The sequence below is a fragment of the Alligator sinensis genome, unplaced genomic scaffold, assembly GCF_000455745.1.
Source record: "Alligator sinensis unplaced genomic scaffold, ASM45574v1 scaffold876_1, whole genome shotgun sequence".
In the NCBI taxonomy this organism is placed as follows: Eukaryota; Metazoa; Chordata; order Crocodylia; family Alligatoridae; genus Alligator; species Alligator sinensis.
Window position 1 is genome coordinate 1297763 of NW_005841938.1, and position 23859 is coordinate 1321621.

Below are 23859 nucleotides of genomic sequence, written 5' to 3' on the forward strand. Positions count from 1 at the left end.
CCGCCGGGGGGGCCGGCCGCCGAGCGCTGCTGCCCACGCGTCACCCCTGGCGCTCAAGAAACGTCGCTGGGTTGCTGGGTCGCAGCCGGTCGGAGCAGAGCTCAGCCCGGCGCCGGGCTCGTGTTTCTATCAGCGGGCGGGGCGGGGGCGGGACACTGAGGCGAGGCCCCGCCCGGCGGCTCCTCCTCTTCCCCGGCGGCTCCGCAGACACCAGCAGCGGTCGCAGGTCCGGCAGGCAGGTGAGGGGCGCGGATTAGCATTGCATCGCATCGCCGCCGCGCGGGCGGGGTGGATGCGGGTGAGGTCGAGGGTGAGGGGCCGCCACGTGGGCCCCGGCAGGGCAGTGGCAGTGCCGGCGCCGGACGTGACGTGACAGACTGTTCCGGCCCGCAGAGCAATGGCGGCCAACACGGAGCGCACGTTCATCGCCATCAAGCCGGACGGCGTGCAGCGCGGGCTGGTCGGGGACATCGTGAAGCGCTTCGAGCAGAAGGGCTTCCGCCTCGTGGCCATGAAGTTCATGCACGTGAGTCCCCCCGCGCGGCATTAACCGGCCCTGCTCTGACGCGGGTCTCTGCCGCGCTGTAGGACCAAAGAGTCTGTGTATAAATACCGGAGGATACTTCCACCTTTGTGTAAAAATCCTTTTCTCGAGGATCCCAAATGCTTTGGGCTGGGGAGCGGAGGGGGTGGGTGATACTACGTCACTGGCTTTTTTCTATGTCATTTGCCTCTTTCTGCCTCCCTTGGCTGTCCGGGCAGGGGCACGACACGACACGGCGCCACCTCGAGAGCCTTAATGCAGCCCAGTGCCCGTGACCGGAAACGACCTTGACTGGAAGGTTACCCCAAGCCAGACCCAGCGAGCACGAGGCTTGCACTGGCAACTCCTTCCTGATGTTCTTACAGCAGGAACTGAAGAAAATGTGTGGGGAAGATGTTCAAATATGAGCCAAGTTGTCTGTGGTGCTGTGGGACAACGTACTGTTGCTATTATCGAATGACGGTGATGTGATGATGCATCAGTTAATTCATGTTGTTTTTTAAACACTTTTTCTCAAAAAATCTCTCACTAACTTTGTGTATTTCAAGGCCTCTCAAGACCTTCTGAAACAACATTACATTGACCTGAAAGATCGGCCGTTCTATCCCGGTTTGGTTAAATACATGAACTCTGGACCTGTCGTGGCTATGGTAAGGAGCGTGTTCTTTATCTAAATAGATGTATATTGTGCAGGAAATTCATAGATCTGTCTCTTACTTTGCAAAATACTCTTTTTTTAAAATGACTATTCAGCTATATTATGGCTTTTTTCAAAAGCTTGAAATGATATGGGTCCAGTGTATAAAATACAGTGGCAAAAGAAACTAAACCACTTCCAGACACTGCAAATAAACATGAAGATGATCAGTTGCAGTTAATTAGCAAGGAGGAAGAGAAGAAAAACACAACAAAACCCCTTCAGACTTGTACAATAGATACCATTTGTGAGGTGTTTGAGGAAGACTAATCCAACTTCCAGAAAAGAGAAAAGTGACCTATTGTGCTGAAGAGTAACCTGTTAATGTTGGGGTGGGCAGTCTCTAAAGAGGACTTGCATGTCTGCAAAAATCAGCCACTTTATAGTAAGTGGGGGATCTTCTTAAAGGTCTTATTTAGCTAATTGAAATACAATTGCTAGAAGCCTTACTTGGGATAAGAATTCTAACTAGAACTAGATCACTTAGGAGGCGGGCAAGTAGTAATATTAACCTAGGTAAGTCACTAGGGCTCTGAGCATGTCATGCAGTACTGCCGAGAGCAGGTCTAGGTGAGGCAATGGTTAAATTGTCAGTAGCGATTTGTGTCCCTCCTTCAGTGAGGGAGGTGCCTCTGGAATTTAATACCAGTGGAGAACTTGAAGAAAACTATCACTATTCAGCTGTTGTCATCCTACTCTAGTAGCTAAAATAGCTGAAGTATATTGCTGGTAACATGCCTAAAGTAGCCATAGAAGAATTCTGTAATGGTCTGTTTATAAAATTGAGTTTTAAACCCTGGGTAGTGTCTGCCCTATGCGATTAGAACATATTGGCTAATTAGGATTCCCTGCCACTTTTAGAGCTTTCTTGCTCCTAGCAAAACAGGAGGGCTGGGGAGACCTCGGGCAGTAAAGTGGTTGCTTGGGGAATTCTGAAGCAGCCGAAAAATATTGATGTACTTCTTCCACTCAGTTCTTAAAAATAACTGACTGCTTTTGAAAGTCTTGGCTATGTGGATGGAAAATATGACTTTGTCTCTTCACAGTTGTTTCTTAAGTAACTCCAGGGAGTTTAGAACTATTTAAAAGCGCTAATTGCAAGCCACTTCATTAGAGCTTTTCAGGTGGCTTCCACCTGAGCCACTTGGGAGCCAAGTAACATATCTTCTCCCATCCAGTTCTTATTTCCAAGACCTGAACTAATAAGCAGCATATATACTCTTCGTAGTACCAAGTAACTTACATATTTTTTCAAATAACTTCTTTCACGTATCTCTTTAGTCTGTTTTTTGACAGTGCTGAGAGGTAAGCAGTGAAACAAAGATAATGTTTTTTTTACCAAAAAAAGTAGTTTTCAGAATGATGTTTTTTTTTACCAAAAAAAGTAGTTTTCAGAATACTCTTTATTTCTCTGTAGAATTTAGGTTAGGTTTAGGCCTTCAGGGGACTGGTCTTTGGCTTTTTACAAACAATCAATTATTGCAAAAATGAATAATCTTTGACATGAGTGTGTGTGAACACTTTTTGGTAGGTTTGGGAAGGACTCAACGTGGTTAAAACTGGCAGAATGATGCTGGGGGAAACTAATCCTGCAGATTCTAAGCCTGGTACCATCCGTGGTGACTTTTGCATCCAAGTGGGAAGGTTGGTGTTGAAATAATCATCCATGCAAACTAAGTTTCATGCTGCCTGTTCTTATTTCTGTGCTCTTTCTTTTTGGAAAGCTTAGGCAGTTAGACATAAGAATCCTATTCTGAAAGTATTTTATTTTCAGGTCATGACCTACTATAAAAACCATGTAAGAAAATGACTCGGTATCATGAATTTTACTTCATTTGAAGTACAGCTATACTTCAGAGCTTCATGTAAAATAAATAGTTCAAGGTAATGGTGTTAATTAGTTAGAGCTGTATTTTCAGTAGAACTGTGTCCCTGTACTTTAGGCTGTGACTATAGTTGGATATAGTGTGGGGGCTTTAAGAGCTGTAGTTCTAGCCTTTCAGCTGTAGATGCATCTCTTCACTCCTTTCCCCATGTAGGAAAGTCATTAATTTCTGAACATTCTTATTTTAGTCTGAAATTCTTTGTTTTCTTTGCTTTTACAGGAACATCATTCATGGCAGTGACTCTGTAGAGAGTGCACAGAAGGAGATTAACCTTTGGTTTAAGCCCTCAGAGCTTGTTGACTTCAAATCTTGTGCTCATGACTGGATCTATGAGTAAAATGAGTTTCCATGATGGATGGTGCCACCTTAACACAGCATCTCATTCCAGCAGCTATTGAACTGGGAACAACTATCATCCCTGTTACCTTTAACATGAACTTGTCACCACTATGAAATAAATGGATGATAGGAACTAATTCTTTGTGGTGTCTTTCCCTATATGCTAATGGATGCATTAAGTAGAAATTTGCTCAAGTATGCAACATTAGGAATATTTGTTGATGTAGGCTGCTATGAGTAGAAACGCAAGTAAACTCCCTGGCTTACTAACTTTTAGTTGCTGACTATCAAAGAAATTCATTTTACCTAAGCCTGCTGCTTGCTATTGAGCAAAAACTAATTCCGACATGCTCAAGACTGGCTCAAGCACTCACACCACTTGTATAAAACACAACTGACATGAAGAGGGTGGTGGCCTTGCTTCCATATGAAGCAAGCAGCAGAAAGCACTGGGCTAGAACTTGCTAGTTGTACATGAAGGTTTTCAAATACTCTGAAAACAAAGTAAACAAGTACAGAGTGGAGGGAACAGCAGACTTTTTAGGGTGCTTATATAGGTCAGAAGTTTCCTTGTAGCACTTCTAAGTGTTCTCATTAGACAAAAGGACAGGTGAATGCAATAGAATGCTTAATTATGATTTAAAATCTACCCAGGAGAACTTTTTTACAATCTTTTCTCCAATGCCTGAAGAAGGGTGCTTGTGCCTGAACAATTGCAATTAAAGGGAGTTTTTTGGGGGTTTTTTTTCCCAAAAATCTAGCTGGTTTAATAAAAGGTATCACCTCTACACTAAGTTCTGATTCCTTTTGCCTCTAGCCCAGTATGGCTACAACCTAGATATCTAATTTAAGAGGGGTTTTTTAAAGAGAAAATAGTGCACAGAGACAAGTGACTTGTCAAAGCAGCTTAGTGGCTGAATGCCAGTCCAGCACTCATCTGATCTTGTGCAAGCAATGAAAGACAAGACCTCCTAAATTTGAACAATCTTCCTGTTTTTTACAGTGGGGGGAGGAGGAGGAAACAGCCAGGCAACTAAATTGAGCTTAAGTTATTTCAGTTGCTTACTGTATGGCTTGTTGAACTGCAGTTGGGGAGTAGAATAACTTTCATGCCCAATTTAGTTCCCAAATACTGCTCTGATAAAAGTGCCATCCCTTAGGCATTCAAACTATCCAGATGGTGGCACTTAAAAACAGCTTACTTGAGCTATCCTCCCAGATGCTTTTCTCCACCAGATACACCGTCACAGTGCTGCACTGGCTAGGGTTCTGTTCATTCTGCTTTACCTCCCCCATCACAACCATCAGGGGAAAAAATTGCTTCATTGAAAACAAACTAATCGGAAGATTTATGAATCCCACAGGATTGTAGAATAGATAGGGTACGTGGCTAGGGCATTTTCCACACGTAAGTGCTATACAAACACACTTTTAAGACAGGCTGTTTTGTTTTTTTGGTTGTTTTTTTAACCTCAGTAAGCAATAGAGGAGCTGCTTATTCTGGTATAATGATACATACAGGAGATTAACTAAGCAATTGTAACTCCAGGGAGTAGTAGGAATTTGAAATTAGTTTACCTTACTGTGAAGTGCCTTGCCTTGTTTTTGCTGGGTTTACAACTGGCTGGTTCTTCCTCCTGGACATAATTAACCTTTATTCAAGTATGACTATCAAGTGTGTATGCCAGATAAATACTTAACCGGAAGAATAAATGGACTGGGGTACTGAAAACCAAGTTACCAGTGCTGGAGTTACCAGAAACTAAATAGTTACAGTTCATTTAACAACTTTATTTTGTTCTTCATAGTTCATATGTTGTTGGATTTTTCTGTGCCAATATTGTTTCAACTGAAATAGCCTTTCCCTCTCTGACATTTACCCTAAATGCATTTGTAAAAATCAATCATGTTTCCTCTGTTCTATGTGAGTGGCTAGTGGCTAAAGGCAAGCTATTGTCTCCTAAATGTGACAGGCTTTCCATTCCCCTCATCATCCTACTAGCTCTCTCTGCAACTGTTTCAGTCTGAATTCATCTTTCTCGAGCATTAGTTTGCATCAGGTTCGTACAAGGTATTATATTTTAATGGCATAATATTTAGTTTAATGGCATTAATACTTCTCTAACACGACTGGAAATGCTTTGTCAAGTATTTCACTTACCTTTATTAGGACCCATCACATTGGTGACAGTCATTCTGCGACTGCTTACTTCAGTTCAGTTCTTCTCTTCCTCTGTCGCTTCTGATTAGGGAGTCTCAGTTTATAGGAGGAATCCTCGTCATAGACTTAGCATATGATCTCTCTCTTTGTACTATTACATGGCATCCCATTTTTGGTAATCTAGCCCTCAAGTTCATCCAAAGTCCTACTTTGCATACGTTTTTATTGAGAAACCATGCTAAAAAATCTTTGGGTATCTTTACTGGAACAATATAGCTAGAATTGTTTAGCTGAGATAGAATTAGACAATGTTTTGCATTGGAAAACCACCACACCGAGTCCTGCCAAAACCGTATCCAGTATATTCCATCTCCACAATTCCAGTACCAAAAAAGAACTTAACGTCTATATGGGTGTTCAGAGACTAAAGCATGATCCATGCCCAGCATACTTGAGAGTGTCTTTAGACAGAACCCTGACTTTCTAGGAACGTTTAAGCAGCAGCAAAGGTCAAATCCCGGAACAAGTTGCTAGCCAAGCTTGCTGGATTGATGTGGGGAGCTGCAGCCAGAGCACTGGACCTCAGCTCTTGCCCCATCATACTCAACAGCAGAGTATTGTGCACTTGCCTGGCAAAAGTCACCACACACATCTTGTCGACATTCAGCTGAATGCAACCACGTGTATAATTGGACCCCTCCGCTCAACTTCTCTCCCTTGGCTTCCTGTCCTTGCAAATATCACTCCCCCATGCATGTTGACTGATAACGACCCAAAAGCTGGTCGAAACCATTTGCTGCACCTTACCTATCACTCTACGACAACCTGTTTAATTTACTCAAGGCCTGCCTTCATTCGCAACTTCCCTTATGGAACAACCTCCCTGACTGGGATTTGTCTGCAGATGCCCCCTAAACCAAAGAAAGTCACAAACAAGTTCCTTGTGATAAACCCCACTCATCAACCTGCTGGCTTTGAACTATCATGGCAAGAGTGGTCCCTGCTAAACAGGTTCAGGACAGGCCAAGGCCCCCCCACAGCCAACCTTCACTGGGAGCCTCAGTGGTAACCCATCATGTACTTGTGGAGATACAAACAATGCCGCACAATACTGAGGAGTGTCCCCTCTATGAGTTAAGAGGTGGCTTAATAACTTTGAACTCAGCTACTGAGAAGGCTATTGCTTGACTTTGCATTTGCTAAATACATTGGAAAGATTGTCTAACTATCCCAACTATGTAGTTAGTCCAATAAAAGATATCACCCTAAGAAATCCTTGCCTCTTACTAAAGTTCAGACAGATTATATCAACCACACTTCCTTGTGTGCAAAAAATAACGTAAAACCAATCATCTTGCCTGAGGTTAATATGATCTCTCTCTCTCATGATCTACCTTCGGTAACTGCTCATTGTACTTACCCATTTTCTATTTATCTTCACATCCTTAAATTATTCTTTCCTTCAAAACTTGTTCTAAAACCTTGCAGACTATATTGAATTCAGACTAACAAGCCTGTAGTTGTGTAGATCACTGTTCTGATTTGATTAACTAAATCTCTTTTTTTGCTTCAGGTAATTGGTGAAACAAAGAAGCGTTACCAGATTTGCCCATCACTTTGGGGTGTGCTCATTTATTAGGGATACATTTTTAGGGTCTTTGTAATTCTATCAATGTGCTGCTTGTGTTACTTGTGTTTCTGTACAGAGCTGTCTCTCTCCCTTCTGCAAGTCCTCATCCCCAATTGAGCCATCTTACAGAACTGAGTTTCAATGGGGCTGGATTTCTCCAGCCACCAAATCAGTCAAATGCACACGCACACAGATTAATGTGACACACCCAACCCGGCTGGGTTGATCAGCATGGACAGGCTGACACCCTCATATGCCAGGAATCAGTTCATTAAGGTAACAAAATGCAGTCAGACACAAGCACACAGATAAACAGAATACCTCTGAATCCTGCTGGGGGTCCAGCTGACACCATCATGGGCCAGCATTCAGTTCGTTAGAGCACAACTGAGCCAAACTGGGTCGATCAGCCTATACAAAATGATTCCCTTGTGTGTCTTAAATTCAGCAGGTCCCAATCTTTTGCCCTAACTGTCCTAGTAGTGGTAGCCTCTTGCTGAGCAGACCCCACAGTATTTCTGGGCTTTGCAAGGATCTTTAGCTTAGGTAAAAGAAGCGTTGCTGCAGAGCAAGTGGGGAAGGAGAAGTAGAGAAGGAAAAATACACCCAGTTACCACCAGTTTGACTAAAAATTATTTATTGCTAATTATATGAAAGTTATAATGTTACTAGTAGTAATAGCCATGCAAGTGAAAACAAACAAAAACTATTACAGTATTACCTTGGTTTCATTGAGTATTCGGGGAAACCTAGCTTAAGCTTAACCAATAAAATTCAGGTTCAGAAATCTATGCCTACAGAAGAAAAAAAAGAGAGAAAGAGCGAGAGCTGGGATCTCACCATTCCAATGCACTCGGGTTGTTTGCTGACATGTAAAGTTTAGCACGATCGTTGAAGGTTAAACAGACGATGGAAAGAGATGACCTGTTTCTTCCAGCTTCTCGAGAACAGCAGCGGGTGGTGTCAGAGAGATTCCTCTCTTGAAGCACACTGTTTGCTGCTTTTACAGCTTTTTATACCCTTAGTATACCCAAAGCATTCTTTTAATTGTGTAAATAATTATTTTTTCTAGCGACAAGGGGTTATCTGGTTTGGAACGTCTCAAGAAACTGATTAACAAACCAGGAAAAACAAGGTTTTAAGAAGTAACCAGACACTTAGGAGCCAGCTTGAAATTCTTATGAATAGAAGATATGCTGGATGGGATACCACATTGTTTCTTTTCAGATGGCCTAGCTATGCTTGCAGCATCAGGGTATTTTACCTGTTGTGAATAAGCCTCAGTTTAGCATGACTTCCAGATCTTACTTAAAGGGATGGATTACTTGGAGTGTTCATAAACCTTGTGAGGAGGACTTCTACCAGTTGTCCCGGGAAAAGTATGACAGCATTTGTGGTCAGGGCTCCAACGGGCTGGACATTGTGATGAACCCTTAATCATTGTTCAAATGTTGCCTGTACCCACTCTGACTTGGTCTCTTGCCTCAGCATTCCCTAACCCGGCAACCGAGTTTTAGTCAATCAAGTTTAAAAAGGCCTCCCATACTGGGACCGGGGAATGTATGGCCCGAGATGCCTATTGAACTTTTCTTCTGCTTAGTTCTGGGTAGATGAGGTGTGTGTGTGGGTGGGAGGTGTGGGGGAAAGAAAAAGTCCATTGTAAGTCCAGCAAACTGGGTGCCGGCCTCCCTCAGGAAGACAGAGCCGACAGGTAACAAGCCACCATGTGTTTAAATATATACCTGGAGAACAAAAACAAAAAGTCACTATCCACACTGTATTACTTTAACATTTTTATTTTGTGTAAAAAAAGGCAAATTTAGTGAATTATTTTCATCTTGTACACAAAGTTATAACTTTAATGCTTTTCACATCCATGCTGAAAATCTGCAGTCTGGTAAAAATGAAAGTAACATTAATTTCTCCAAAAGCATTTTTCACTTAGTTATGTACATTTCATGAGAAAGTTTTAAATACTCTCTCTCATTGACCACACAAATTACCAAGAAAATAAAAGATTAAATTTGTACAGATATTGATCTATATATCAAATACATACAGAAATGATGTAAAAACCCTATTCTTTTTATCTTGATTCCCGCCCCAATATATTTTCCCAGGGGCAAAAGCTGATGCTCTTTTTTGTATAAATGGCTGTGGCTTTTTTTTTTTTAAATATGAAAATTAAAAGGAAGAAAAATTCATTTTAAATCACAGTTTTTTAATCCCTTCCCAATAAAGGATTGTTACCAAATATATTAGCACCATAGTACAAATATTGATGGGAGAGGGTATTCACATCACATAAAACAATAATAATAATAATAATAAAAACAAACAAACACTGAAACCCGTGTTAGTATCCGTAGAACGAGAAGTTGATAACTGCTCTAGCTTTCCTCCGACAGAGCAAAGAAAAGGTTAAAGAGTTGCATTTAAAATAATACAAGATCAAGGTCAGCAGTAAAATTTTGAGCCATAAAAGAAGGGGCAGTTTCAAAGCAAGCTACATGACTTGCACTGCCCCTTGGTTATAAAAACCTGCTATGCCAAATACAGCAACGACTGGTTGCCAGCAGAGATTTAACACCAAACATCTCACCCTTCTTTTAGCCAAGTAACATGGTTCAGAGTAAAACGAAGGAAGAAAATGCTTAGAACCATGTCCATTAAGGCTAATACAAATACAGTGAAGCCTATACTAAGGATACCAGGGCTAACAGGTAACCCACTGTTTTAAGAGACCACTTTAAAGACCCTCCTCCAAGTAAGATAACTAATACAATGTTGCTCAGGGTTTTACTGAAATAAACCTAAGCAATTTTAGCTGGCTTCTCATGCAGTTTGTGTAGGACAGGTTTCACTGTACTTGACAGGTGACGGATTTAGGTATACTTTGGATTCAGAATCGAGTGAAATTCCACCCTCAAATACCCATCTACAGTTCCCATGAAAGTCACTCCCATGTATCCGTTGGTGGAATTCAGCTCATAGGCAATAGTGTTTAGTTTTCAAATACCCAGGGTTACAGAACACTGTACATGTCGACAGACCCCAGACATGGCATATGCACCTTGTCCTCTCCCCCAGAAATGCATTTTACTAAAAGATTAATATTCCTCCCCAAACCTGCAATCTGAATCCAGTCACAGTAGGGTTACTAATAAATATCCTTGAGAATCTGCGTTCTCAAGGTAGGCCCAGGACTCTGGATTTCTTGCTCTCGTGGTACTTACTTGCTTGCTATAGGCCCACTCCTTTTCACAGTAAAGAACATTAATGCAATAGTGTTTCCCCAAAAATCAATGGAGCTACGTTTGTCTGTAAGTACTACTTTATATGCGAAGGGGCCTTATGAAGCTAGATATATCTACTGTGCTCTGATTTTTTCAGCCTTAATGATGCTGAGCATTTCTATAAAACAGGCAACTAATTCCATTGATGTAGGTGTACTACTCGATCTGTCTGAAAGCTGGCAGAACTGGACTTTGTGATAAGTCACAGGGAAAGCAGATGCACACTTGAAACACACTGAACTACCCATATTACACTGACTTGTAAATCCAGAATCCTGGGCTTGCTTCTTCCCCTTTTCCTGAGCTTGGATCGTCAACTATGGGCATGGATAGATTTAACAGATATACTCTGAATGACACCGGCACAAACTGTTGCTATAACAGTTACTTCTATCCACATTTGCACCATTTAGGTGGACTACACTGCTCAAACTTTAAACAGGTTTGAACAAAACAGGTTTAGGATTACTGTGGATTAAGACCACGTATACTAGTTGCTCCCAAGCAGCAAGCTTCCCCTCCTCCCTTTTGGAATGGCTTTAAGTTAAATCTATCCAGAGCCTATATTGCAGCCCTTGCTTTGGAAGGTTCAGATTTTCGGGGGTGGGGGGAGGGGGGTACATAGAGGCCAGTCAACCTTGACAGAGTCTAGATTTTAATGTAGGTATTTTAGAGAGCTAAAATGTCTTTGCCCCCTACATTCACAGATAGTAGATGCCCAATAACAAACTGAGAGAAGAAACAGTTGTCAAAAAGGGGTCAAGCATTACAAAAATTTGCCTAGGGGAGGGAAGAAGAAAAAAATTTGAGACATTTCTACACTATACAGGACAAATTTTACTTCCAGTAGTAAATACAAAACTTTACATCATTAACCCCTCTTGCATAGAATGAGGTAAACCTGTGCATATTACCAATGCTATGTACCCAAAGTTAGAGCCATATTTTAGAAAATAATCAAATTGCTGGTTTTCAACTTTCTATGCATTTCTTTTTAAAAGTTCAAACAAGAATATACCAAAAATGGTCTCCTGGGGCTCTGTGGGTTGATATCCTTAAAGTGTTTCTTAGGCTGATAGACCACAGAAGCTAATCATTTCTGATTAATTTCTTCCAAGCCCATACCTTATGGTCAAGAGTCGTATGCTCATGGTACTGGTCTGAAGGGGACCTGCTAAGACCCAGAAGCACTTATAGAACATATGTAGTTAATTCCTGAGAGTTTAGTTAATGAACCTTAGTGGTAAAAGCTAAAGTTCGTGCACATTTTTCCAGTCACAACTCTGCAGGGTTGGAAAAATCAGTTTGCTAGTCCACTCCAAGAATGAGGCCACCTGCCAAATCCAAATTCATTTAAAATGGGGAGGGGGTGGTGGAGGAACCAGATCATTCAGCTCCTATTAAAATTCCCTTATATTCTGCTGCTACTCCCTATATTTTGCAAGGTTTTTTTATTTAAAATTTCTAGTTAAGATGTCTGGAGCAATGGGATGCCTAAAGTGAGACTGAAAAGATCCCAGAATTCCATCTAGAACCAAATGAATCCAATTTACAAAAAAGGCAAAATACTTGCCTTGAAACTGAACTCTCCGACTCGTATAGGGAAAGCAAAGCATTACAGCACCCGAAGACCTTGGAGTAAAAATTTGCTTTTCTACTATATATTTTTCTAGCTGAAAGGAAACATCTCTTTTGCTGGTGCCAGCATACCTGGATGCTGAGCACGATCAAAAGGAAGAGTCAAGGTTTTTCTGGGGGACAGAAATAAAGAAAAGGTCCTCAGGGTTTTTCCTCTTTTCCATACAGGCTTAACTAGAGAATGGTCCTGAGTTATTCTCCATCTCAATCTCACTAGTTTAAAAACACGCAATCTTGTCAAATTTGATCAATTAGAGACTCTGCTGTAAAGTTCCAGTTTAGCTTAAGGCTCTGTAAACATGTGCTTGAGCATCCCAAAGCGAAGAGACATTCATGTATGGCTAAAAGATGCATTAGTCCCAGCCCAATGCCCACTGCAGTCAATAAAATATATTTTCACTGATGTTGAAGGACACTGAATCAGGTCCCGAATAAGATTATTTAAAAGACTTATTTAATAAACCTTATTTACTTTACGTAATTAAAAACCACCATGAAAAGTTTAAAATCTCCCTTATGTGACTGTCCCACTGATATTGGGCCTGCTTACAGGAGCATGGTGCGACAGGACTGGCCTCCCCAAGTCATTTGCATGCTATTTTTGCCCTCCGAGCCAGGGCTTCACTTCCATATTTCACAATTAAAAAACAGAGGTGTGACTCGGTGCAGTTCACGAGAGCCTAACATCTCCCAACTTGTACCAAAAAGGTTCATTCATAATGACAGTTCATTTGTACTTGCCACTCTATTCTCCTCCAACAGCTTCCTGCAATCCTGCTAATTAAACTTTAGTCTTACCAAAAATTAGAATTTCAGTTCTTGTTAACAATGCACAATAAATCTGAACTTGAAAATATTACAAAATTCTTTCAAAAGCTTCAAATACAACACAAAAAAGTCCATTTTCATTTTTAATAAATTGAAAAAATCTTTTTTCACTAAAATAGTTTCCTTGCCCTTCCAAAAAATTCTGAACTGAGTCTCATCTACAGGTAGCAAAGTGCCCCAAGTACAGCTGTGCAACTGTACCATCAAAGTGGGAACAAAATCAGTCAGTCTTGTAGAAAGGCTCTTCTTCCTCTATCACCAACACCCTGCCCCTCACATTTCTGAGCTGCCTTAAGGTTCCTGTTTGATGTAGTAACTGGCAGACCCATTGCTTTCCTGATCAGATGCTCCTTGAAGAAAACTATATTCCTCGCCGTCTAGTAACTCTTCCTTCAGCTGCAGTGAAGTCACTAAAAATAAAAGTGAAAGTTAAAGGCTTGTAAAGGTTCAAAGTAACTGTACAGATTTCCTATTAATTTAGCTAAAAATGTACTGATGTGATTTTCTCCCCGCTACATAAAATTTGTGTTTTTAAGCAAGCAGGCAAGTGTCCCTGCTCAGTTTATTGGTTAATACAGTGATGTTTGGGTTGCTAAAATGTAGATAAGTTTTGCCCTGCAAATTCTAAATGTTGATACCTGTTCAATAAAATACATTGTTCTAGGTCTGTGGATTTAAAATGTGCAGTTATAAACAGAAAAAGGACTGTTGGCTTCCACGCTAACTTTCTTCCCAGTCCTGCCAATGTGACTTAGGCTCTGGGGAAAACGTACCAAATAAACTCCCCTGGCCAAGTTGTGATCTACCTTTCATAGCTCTTCCAGTAAGATAAACGGCATAATCAGAACTTAGCTGACAAGCTGCTGCTTACTCTTCCATAACTGGATTATCTCGGTGGTGCTAGCAGTAAAGCAAGCAAACATTTAGATCACAAATTTACAATCCATTTCTATAGTGCCCTCCTGGCAAAGACCTAAATGTACCTTTCTCAGAGGTATTAATGAATTATGGAGCTCACCTTGTGAGGCAGGTAGGTATTAGACCCATTTCACAGATAGGAAAAATAGGTGGGGAAAGGCTAAGAGTGCCCAGGGGAAGTCTAAGGCACAGGAAACAGACCCCAGATTTTCTTATTTCATGTCCTGTACTTTGACAATCTTCCTCCAACACTCCCACAAAGAACATGCCATTGACTTTTCTGACAAAAAGAAACTGCACTTGAAATGTTAGAGAAACTCTGCTGTAAGAGTCCTCTGCTTCCCCCAAATTCATTTTTGCTTCAAGAATTCCATGTTAACACCTCTGGTTAAGACCGTGATTGAAACCATAAACAGATTAACCATGGCTTAGAAGAATAACTATTGGACAATAAAAACAGCAGGCCTGAGTCTATATTAAAGTTAATCTGTCTATAATGGCCAGCTGGTAAGATATGCTAAAATTAGTGAATTCCTAATCATTCATGTTGCGTGGCAGAGCAATCTACGTTCTAACAGAATTGAATTAAAATCTTTTTTCTTTCCAAAGTCTGCCTTTCTTTGCAGTCTGATAAAACAGCCACCTTAGCATAAAGAAGGGACTGATACAAAACAAGGAGAGGTATTTTAAGAAATTTTAAATTAAGTCTCACTTTCCTGAAAAGAATGGTTAAATAGAGGACATAATGGAAAGGTGGTCTCTTTGTGAACATAGGATGCAATAGTATTAGGCCAATCAAAAAAAGCCTTTCTAATTCTAGTAGCTCACTAATAAAAATTATTTCTAGCAAAAGGACTGATTGCAATCTAACATTTTTCTCTGATGAATGCTGTGCTCAGAGAGTAAAAGTGTCCCCATGTACCATAGCAGACCTGGCATATTTTGACTGGTTTAGGGAACACGCTATTTCTAGCCAGCTACACTCCCACCACTTAACTTGGTAAAGTGCAGGCATGGTTTGGCTATGGAAGGTCTCCGGCTGTTGGCACTTTGCATTCTCTTTCTGAGCCTTCGGCTTATAAAAAACTGCCTCTGTGCCCCGTCAGGACATGACGCACTCTGTAGGATGAAGGTACGACAAGACTTCTCAGAAAGTCAATGGCCACAGATTTCTCTAGTCTTGTTTCCTTTCAGCTTATTTTAGAGAAGAAATACTGCTGAGTGTTTCGGCCAGCAGGTTTCATGGGAATGAAGTAGTGCAATCTGAAAGATCACTATGGGCATGAGGCAAATGGTTGGTCTGATTCCTATTTATATTTTTGGTGGTAAGCAGAAGGCAGTTAGACTAAGTCCCAGTCACGTTAGGTACTGGACTGATAGATAAGTGACAATCTCTATCTGAACTCTGTACTCTGTAAATTCTGCATGTTCAGGACAACAGGTTGTCGAGTGCATCCCATAAGCAGGAGGTGTTACATTAAAGCCCACCAGGAGCTTCAATAGCATGGAGACATGGGTATGAGCAGGTCTAGCTGCAAGAACGTGGCCTCAGTTTTCAAATACAAATGTGAATGGTTGCACTCTGCCTGGGAATACGTTCACAGCTTTCCAACTGACTTGAACGAAGCTGTGTTCATCTTCAAGAACTGAGTCTGGTGTTCACCATTTATGCAGCAAGAGAACGTGGGCTGTCAAAAGGGGAAGAGCAGTCCAATTCTCCTCACATGCTCTGTCCCTGGCACAATCATTTGTCAATTTTTTAGCAAGATGGCTGTTTTTAGGAACAGACTGAGAAACGCAGACTTCATTTGAAACCAACATCTAAAGGCATAACTCACAGTTTGGGCCCATGGGAATAAAGCTTATCTTGTGAACAGCAAGACGGTTGGGTAGCTTCCCTTTAAGGCTTCCAAATAGAGAGATGGCTAACTTCAAATTTTGAAGGTGCATGTATATGTAGCGCACACACCGAAAAAAAGGTTCCTTTACTTGCATTACTAATTGCAAAACTCAAATGTCATGCCTTAGGGCCTAGCCAAGTCAAACAGAGCATGAATATAAAACATATACAGCCTACAAATCACAGGTGACTTCATTCAATCAATCAAATCACTTTCATGGCCTTGTTTGTAATCGAGGCAAGAAGACCTATTTTTAAAATAGAAAGTTTTAAATTCAAATTTCTGCAACCCAAAAAGGGCAACTGTGGTTCAAGCAAAACATCTCTCCTGTAGTTTTTATCTTCTATCTTCCTTCTTTTATAGGAATAAAACAAAAATGGGATTTAAAGACAAAGAATGATAACATGGAGAGCAGTACAAAACATGTCACAATTAACTTCTCAGTATGATTACAAAAGAAAACAAGATGATAATTATCAAAATGTGAGAAGATATGAAAAGCAGAAACAGTCAAAAGAAAATATGGCAAAATTTTCATTAAAGGTGCAGTATCCACATTAAAAGGTTAATTATATCAAACTAATGGCTACTGGATGACCAGATGAATGAGAAAAAGGATTTAAAGCTTTTAATTACTGGATACCGAGGTTGTATTCATATTAATGTGCTTTGAAATGCAGGAAAATTATGTGGTGATACCTAAAAATTAAATCCACAACTTCTTGCTATTTGCAGTCCTGCTGTAAAACTTACAAGCCACTTCATCATTCTTCTATTGTGGTCTTCTATGGTAATTACTCTTGTGCTAAACAGAGATGCAATTTAAAGCTTAAGATATTAAGAACGGCTAAAATAGCAGAGTCAAGTAACCTTATTTAATGAATACCTCCTCCCTCTTTAGTTTGACCTAAAGCCATTACTCATTTATCTCTCTCTTTCTTCTCAGATCACGTCTGACATGAGAGCAAGTGCCCTGCCTTTTCATAGCTTGTGGAGGACCCCGCATCCTTAAAGTACTGTCTCCATAATAAATCAACAATAATAAATGGCAAGATGCTGTTTTATTACCCAGTGGTAAGGAGCAGAATCTGAAATCCGTCATTCTGTTTCCATAATGCATGTGGGCTTACCAAATACTTCAAGCGTTATTGTGAGGGAACAGTCATCATCTTTTGTCACAGGCTGTGTCAATTAGAACTCAAATGTTTAGAGCAAAATATTTAAAACCACTTCATTTTCCCCTTCAGCCCCCAAGATCAAGCTCTTAATTGCAAGTGTCCTTAAGAAAAGCTCAGGCCATCAGCTTCACCTACAGAATGTACTATGCATTAGAAACACAAGCAAAAGAAGGGAATTAGCTATCGTGCCTTCGTAGGAAGCCATTTAGTTAACCCACCAGCTGTACCCAGGGTCCTCTGGAGTCGGAGGGCACGGACATCCATGCCAGATGCTTTGCTGTTATGAACCGACTAAGCTACTTGGACATTTCTCCCCCAGTACTTTGTCCTTACAGAAAACGTGGAAGACAAACACCGGTTCTCCTTATACCAGTGTTATGTGCTGAACTCCCCAGCCCAAGAAAAAGCACAAACAAAAACCAGGCTTGATGGGCAACTGAAGCTGTAGAGAAAATGAGACTGGTTTCAGAAGTGTCCAAGTGGAGCTATCTAATTATTCCAGTGCTGAAAAGCCAGGTCAGTCACAACTCCAAAAGTTTAAAATACACATGGCAAGTAAAACACCCGGCAGGATTGTGCCACAGAGCAGTAGCAGCTCTAACGGTAGGAAACCAAAGTGCTATCGAAATTTGGAACTGTACAGGTACTGGCATGAGAGAAGTGGAATTATTTAAAGATCCTAATTTTGCTTTTCTGATAGAAAGTGACTATTAAGAGCATGATGCATGTTTGTCCACAACATGATCTTTGGAAAATGAAGACCCAATCCTCTGAGTTGCTAAGCACCTCTACATGGTGATGAACGTCTTCTGTTCTCATTAAAATAGTGGGGCGCTGAGGGTACTTTGTAGACCTCATACGAACTAGCCCTGGACACAGCTGCGACCCCAACATTCTGGGGAGAAAACTGCTAGTCAGAACGTTATTTCAGCTCATCAGCATCCACAGCCATGTTACTCAGATAGCAGCAGGTTTGCTGGAGTTGAATTAGCCCTAGCTAGCTGACAGATTTGAAAAAACCGCTTATGAATTCTTGCTGCTCTGTGAACTTGATACATCACTGAATGCCTCTATAAATTTAAAGCCAGCCATACGTCATCAGGGGCTCAGACAATTTTCGTTCTGGCCAAGGACAGTAGAGGAATCACATCCCAACCTGAAAGCATGTTGGGACAACAAGCTGTCTCCATCTAGATAAAGCCAGTTTTCTCTAACCTTTCAGCAACAGACTAGAGTTTGGAGAATAACACATCTCCAAACAAAAGAACAACTAGGATTTTTGTAACCAAGTCATATAATGTTGGGACTTAAAGGACAGAGCACAAAGACTTGGAAGGGGAAAGGGCAGTGAGGTAGGAAAGAACTGCAAGGACCAGACAAAGGGGAAGGAAACTGGTTGCACAGAAAAGACATACTTCAGGATCTCTTCTACTGCATGTGGCTTCTTCCGCTCATGGACCTCTGAAAAGACTCTGATCTCAAGCCTCAAAACACTCCAGAGTGAGGACACGGAGGCAGGGGAACATGTGCATGTGTTTTGGTTGTTTTATTTAAATCTATTTCTAGTGGAAAAAAGTGTTATTTTTTGGAAGGTTTACAAAAGCAGTTTGCCTATTCAACTACCAGGGAAGTATCTGCTCAACCTACTGGGGACTCTGTCAGGGGTCAGTACTGGTGCTGGCGGCTGCACGGTCTCCAAGGTCCAACTTCTACAAATGGTAATAGCAAGAAAATTGGTGCTCAGGCAGGGCCCCAGAGAGAACAAGAAAAGGAATAGTGCTACAATCTTCTCGTACCAAAGAAAAAACTTAGGAGGACAAGCTTCCTCCTAAGCTAGTTTCTGAACTAGCTGTTATGACTCAGGAAAGGGACCTTAGAGTCACTGTAGCTAGTTCTTCAAAAAACATCAGCTTAGTGTGCAGCGGTGACAAAAAAAGCCAGTAAAATGCTAGCCATCATTAAGAACGTAACACAAAATGTAGAACATCAGCATGTCACTATACAAACCCATGGTGTGGCCACATCTGGAATACTGTGTGCAGTTCTGGTCTACACATATTAAGAAGGATGTCGTAAAATTATAAAAGATACAGAGAAGGGCAACCAAAATGATCAGGGGCCTGGAGCAGTTGCCCTACCAGGAAAGACAAAACGGCTAGGACTTTCCAGTTTGAAAAGGAGACGGCTGAGGGGGGATATGATAGAGTCATGAAGGGTATGGACCACGTGAACAACAGTTCCCTGTTCACCAAGTCCCAGAATACTAGAACTAGTGTCCAGCCGGGAGAGTGCTAAACAGAAAGGTAGCGTGAAGGATAGTCCAACTCAGTGGGGGCCAACCTTTTGGGCAGGTATGCTGCAAATTAGCCTTGCACCCTCTCCAAGTACTACTTCAATCCCCTTCCACTGCCTGATCTTTCTGCTTCCTTCTCCTGTGCTCCCCACCCAATTCATTGCTTTGCTGTTTCCTGCCCTACCTGCCCCTCTGCTGCCTGTCCCCTCCCTCATCTGCTGCATGCCATGCAAAGAGGCTGCCCATGCCACTTCTGACACCCATGCTGCAGGCTGACCAGCCCTGGTCTAACTATACCGTATTGGGTGTCAAGAATAAATTTGAGTGTTGGCTACATCCCATTATTCTGTACTGCAAGGAAATGTCTAAGAGGATCTAACAGAGCTTGCATTATCTCCAGCTTCAGCCATGTAGGCTTATTTTATACAAACCATTCTTAACTAAGACTCGGTGTTTTAATGTCAGCTCAGTACTACCAATACATGAATTCTTACAGGTTTTTCTCTGATCTTCCATTAAGATGAACAATCATCTTGCCAGTGTTTAAATCAAAACCAATCTGCTGCCTTTGGAAAAAGAGAAGGGAAAAGACCCAGGTCTATTTTTAAAAGGCAAACCCTTTCAAGGTATTCTTTCCATACCCAACACTGAATACAAGAATTTAAACCTAATTTAGACTCGAGCACTTTTTTTTTTTGTTCCCCAAACAGAAGTGCCATATGCAACATAAATGCATCTCTGGTGCATACAATGCTTCACCTATGAGAAATAATTCACTCTGTTCTCTCGCTAATGTTACCGGGGCATTTGTAGCCTCGTATTACAATTCAATAGGCTTCAGTTAACAGGTTAATGCTATTTAAACCTCCAATATAGTATAATGTCTTTGTGCCTCGGGAACTTGGAGGCCATGGATGTGCCCTGGCATGAAGTCCTAAACTGTGGGAGTGTAGGTTGTAGCCGTGTTGGTCTGAACTGTGGGAAGCACTCCTCCCTGATGATCCATTCACGGGAGTGGACTGAGATGCAACAGTGGAAATGACTAGTCCTCTAACTTGAAAGAAAAAAAGTCAATGACTCAGAATTTTGTATGCCATTTTGTCCCCCACCCTGTCCAGCATTTCCCTCGGTAGTAACTGAGAGACTGTTGTCAGCTAGTTACCTGTTTTGAGGCCGGGACTGAACTCTCGGCTAGTCCTGGGAGGCTGGAAGGCCTCCGGGGCTGTCTGGGCTGGAAGGGTTCGATATGGAGGAGGAGTCAACTCGTCATCACCAGAGAAGCTCCTCCGCACCCCACCTGCCATGGGTAGGCTTGACAAACTGACAGGCTTCTTCCCAACTGGTATCTTCCTCTCTAAACATCAAGTCAGACTAAAGTAAACGCTTGGGTTAAAGTGAATGATGCAACTCAGATTGGTCGCTGAGAAATGTTTCTGCTTCACAAGCAAGCATTGGCTTCTGGAAAACAAGGCCTTGAAATGGCAAAGGTCAATGGTTCCATTTCTTAACAACTTGGATTCTAATTAGTGAATTCGAGACATTACTTGTTAGGGTTACAAATAAATTACCAAAGAAACATGCCAGCCCTACTCCATCTTGCAGCCTACCGATGAAGTGGGTGCACTCCAAAGTGCTACAACAGCAGTTGCATTTCATAGGCAACGTACAATCCTCTGGTCATGCACACACAAAACGCCTCAGGTCTCCATTTCCAAAGCACATCTATTTGAGTAGATTATAATAGTGTAACAGGATGTTTTTTGGTGAAACAATTCTGCCCAGGGAGAACCACTTTTTTTTCTAGTTCATAATAGATCTGAAATGTTAATTATTTAGAACGATACCCAGCATTTTGATGGTCCTGTGCAAATGTTAATGAGCATTTCAACTTGAGAAATGACTCTTAGTTTGTTTTCACCTGTAAGTAAGGGCCCTGATGCTGACATTTACTGTTGTGGGCAAACCCCGCGTCTCTGAGGGTCTCACAGGCAGGATCAGGTCTTTAAGCACTGGGACAGTCTACCATTTCTGTTTCCATATGTTATCAAAACCAAGTTTGTAGATGCTTAGCTATTTCCCATTTAGTTAGAAAAAGGAGCCACATCTGACAAAAGACTAGACTTCAAGAAAACTTGGAAGTTAATAGGACTATTTATGTGCTGAAAGCTATACCTATGCATAAGTATCTTTCCAAATTAGAGACCAGGTGAACACGGCTTTATAGGACTGGTGCCTCAGTTTGGTCCTTTAGAGAGAAAATTACACAACTAAGCAGAACGTCATCTACGTGGCCAGAGCTTTAAGAAATAGCTAAACTAAAATCAGCCCTTCAGCGGTTGTTTAGCCAAAAAATCCCAAACCAAAACAAGCTAAAAAAAGCAAAACAGTACTAGTAGACTACCGTAAACTACCATACAATTTATAAACCAAAGCAAATGGATAACTTCGGTCTTTATCTATATAGCTTTTGGTCACTAAAACGCAGCACAGAATTCCATCCATTTCAAGTCAATGCTGAAATCAACCACCTTCAAACATTCGTCAGAGCACGCACAAAGCTGGTAAGTTTGGAAACAGAAGTTTGCAACATTTTACTTATTTGGGAGCTGTTACAACCAAAATCAAAGAGATCAGAAATGGAAGCAATTCATCATCCTGTCAATTCAAAAATTGTGAGAAACCCATCAGCTATCTACCTGATGAAAGGATGCATCGGCTCCAACTTGATTTCCCGTACTGTAAATAAAAAGCACAACTCAATGCTGGTGGATGAGAAGATGAGAGACCTGAAGATGAAAAAGAGCACTGGAACTAGCACACACTTTTCCACACCCATACAATTACACATGCAGCACATCAGATGTTACAGCTGTAAAAATATCACTCGATCGCTAGGTAAAAAAGTGAATGGTGGATGGTAGGCTGGAATGGCAGCAGAAATGGATGTTTGAACCATTTGCCCCCAGAATTTGATCATTCAGTGAGACTTAATATTTCATCTCAGAAAAGGTAAGAGTCGCTTCTTTGCAATTCCCACACTAGTGAAAGGACCCTCTGTTCTCCACTAAGTTTTTAGCCAAGAGCCCAGAAAAGAAAGACTCATCAGAAACTGCCTGCCCCCACATCACAAATCCACTTCAGGTTAATGATAACAGAAGAACTGCAATCCCCTTCACTAGGTCACAGGCTGTCACTAGGTAAAGAAAGTCTCCTTTTCTGACAGAGTCTGTGTTGTGCGAGGCAACAGATTCCAAGCTTTACAGACATGTAGGATGGGGAATGAGACAAAGGAAAAAATGAGAAAGGTCATGGTGCCTCTGTCTAGCAAGCCTCATTCAGTCAATGCCAGGATCCTCCAAGGACAGTTTAAATCACAGAACACCAGCACATACAGCCCTATGTCCTTGGCCTTTAGGAAATGCCTCTTAGAGCTTTCTCCAGGCATTCTCCGTTGACGTTCTTCTGTTCACAGACTGGGTATTTAAAGCGCTGCTATTTAAAGACCTCCCTTCTGAGGTTTATATTTTTCCCTATGGATCTTGAAATTTTAGGACACGAGGCTCCAAAGCTTAAAAGGACATTCTCTATCACAAGCTGCTCCTGTGGCTCCAGTCAGTTTAATTTATGTCCATAAGACTAAGTTGGCAAAGCTTATCTTCTCCATTCAATGAAGAAAGAACTTGCGCATCTAAATCGAAAATTTACACAGGAAGGTTTGCTAGCTATTCCAAACCAGGCTGAATTTGCTGAAAACAAACTAGGGTCTCTCTATAGACTGTTGTCCTCTGATTTATGCAACCTTTGTTTCGGAGGCAAAACCTTCAGGTTGAACAGGAAACGGATTTCAACCCGTAGCAACTGATCTATTTTAGCAGACTTCACAAGGTGCCATGGTCTCATCTAAGACGCCTCTCCCCTGCTGTGTTAAAGCTGCACTTCAAAAAGTACCTACCTATTGTGTTGCTAAACCTTCTTTCTATATCCATTCAAGGCAGGTCCTTCTGCTCGTGCCAAGTGGCTGTGAATTCTACTGAGTCTTTAGAAAGCGCACCTAATTTTTTTCTTCTTTCAAAACCAATTTATTTCATAGCGCTGTTGACAAGAGAACTGCATTTAAATGGACAGTTGCTGCAGTGACCTGACTAGCCTGAAATTGGAGGGGAGGAGGAAGCAAGAGAGAAGGGGCATGTCAAGGCTCACTTTGTCTGAGACTTATTTCTACTGCAAACAGCTTCAAAGCTGTAATCTGTAGGGTCTTCTCATCCCATGTTTACAAAAAAGTACAGCTTGGATTTAGAGATTCTGCATGCTTCAACATTTGTTGGAAGGATGGGGGAGAGAAGAATCAAACTTCCCCACCCCTGAAAGAAGTATGATTATGTAAAGACGCTCCAAATTTGAAATTTAATTAGTTTTGCACTTAAGTGGACTGAGGACTATGACCAGTGCACTGGCAACTCTAATGGCAGTAAAGGCTCAATGATTTAGCCAAGTATTTCAGTCAGATAATCAAGCCTAGTCTGTCTGCAAATTTTCATTCTTGCATCTCC

The 23859-nt window shown here is 41.4% G+C and overlaps 2 protein-coding genes across 10 annotated transcripts in view; one reads left to right on the top strand and one right to left on the bottom strand.

The window, feature by feature from the left end:
* Positions 1 to 81: 81 nt before the first annotated feature.
* LOC102374469 (nucleoside diphosphate kinase) lies at positions 82 to 3603 on the top strand. 3 transcript variants are annotated; one of them, XM_006019766.3, is made up of 5 exons: positions 82 to 239; positions 394 to 526; positions 1093 to 1194; positions 2773 to 2885; positions 3347 to 3603. In XM_006019766.3, the coding sequence occupies exons 2-5, from the start codon at positions 398 to 400 to the stop codon at positions 3462 to 3464; spliced, it is 462 nt and encodes a 153-aa protein (XP_006019828.1). In that variant the 5' UTR covers positions 82 to 239; positions 394 to 397; the 3' UTR covers positions 3465 to 3603. The 3 variants fall into 3 exon arrangements, with proteins under 3 accessions (XP_006019828.1, XP_006019829.1, XP_006019830.1); XM_006019767.3 differs by having other exon boundaries at positions 134 to 235; XM_006019768.3 differs by having other exon boundaries at positions 206 to 226.
* A 5443-nt stretch (positions 3604 to 9046) lies between these two features.
* The window catches only part of MBTD1 (mbt domain containing 1), a 42852-nt gene continuing 28039 nt past the window's right edge, over positions 9047 to 23859 (bottom strand). For 4 of the 7 annotated variants that reach the window (XM_025199156.1, XM_025199155.1, XM_025199154.1 and 1 more), the window contains exon 16: positions 16208 to 20663. In XM_025199156.1, coding sequence (XP_025054941.1) covers positions 20464 to 20663 — 200 coding nt within the window. In that variant the 3' untranslated portion in view covers positions 16208 to 20463. The other 3 variants (XM_006019770.3, XM_014518067.2, XM_025199157.1) reach the window with 2 other exon arrangements.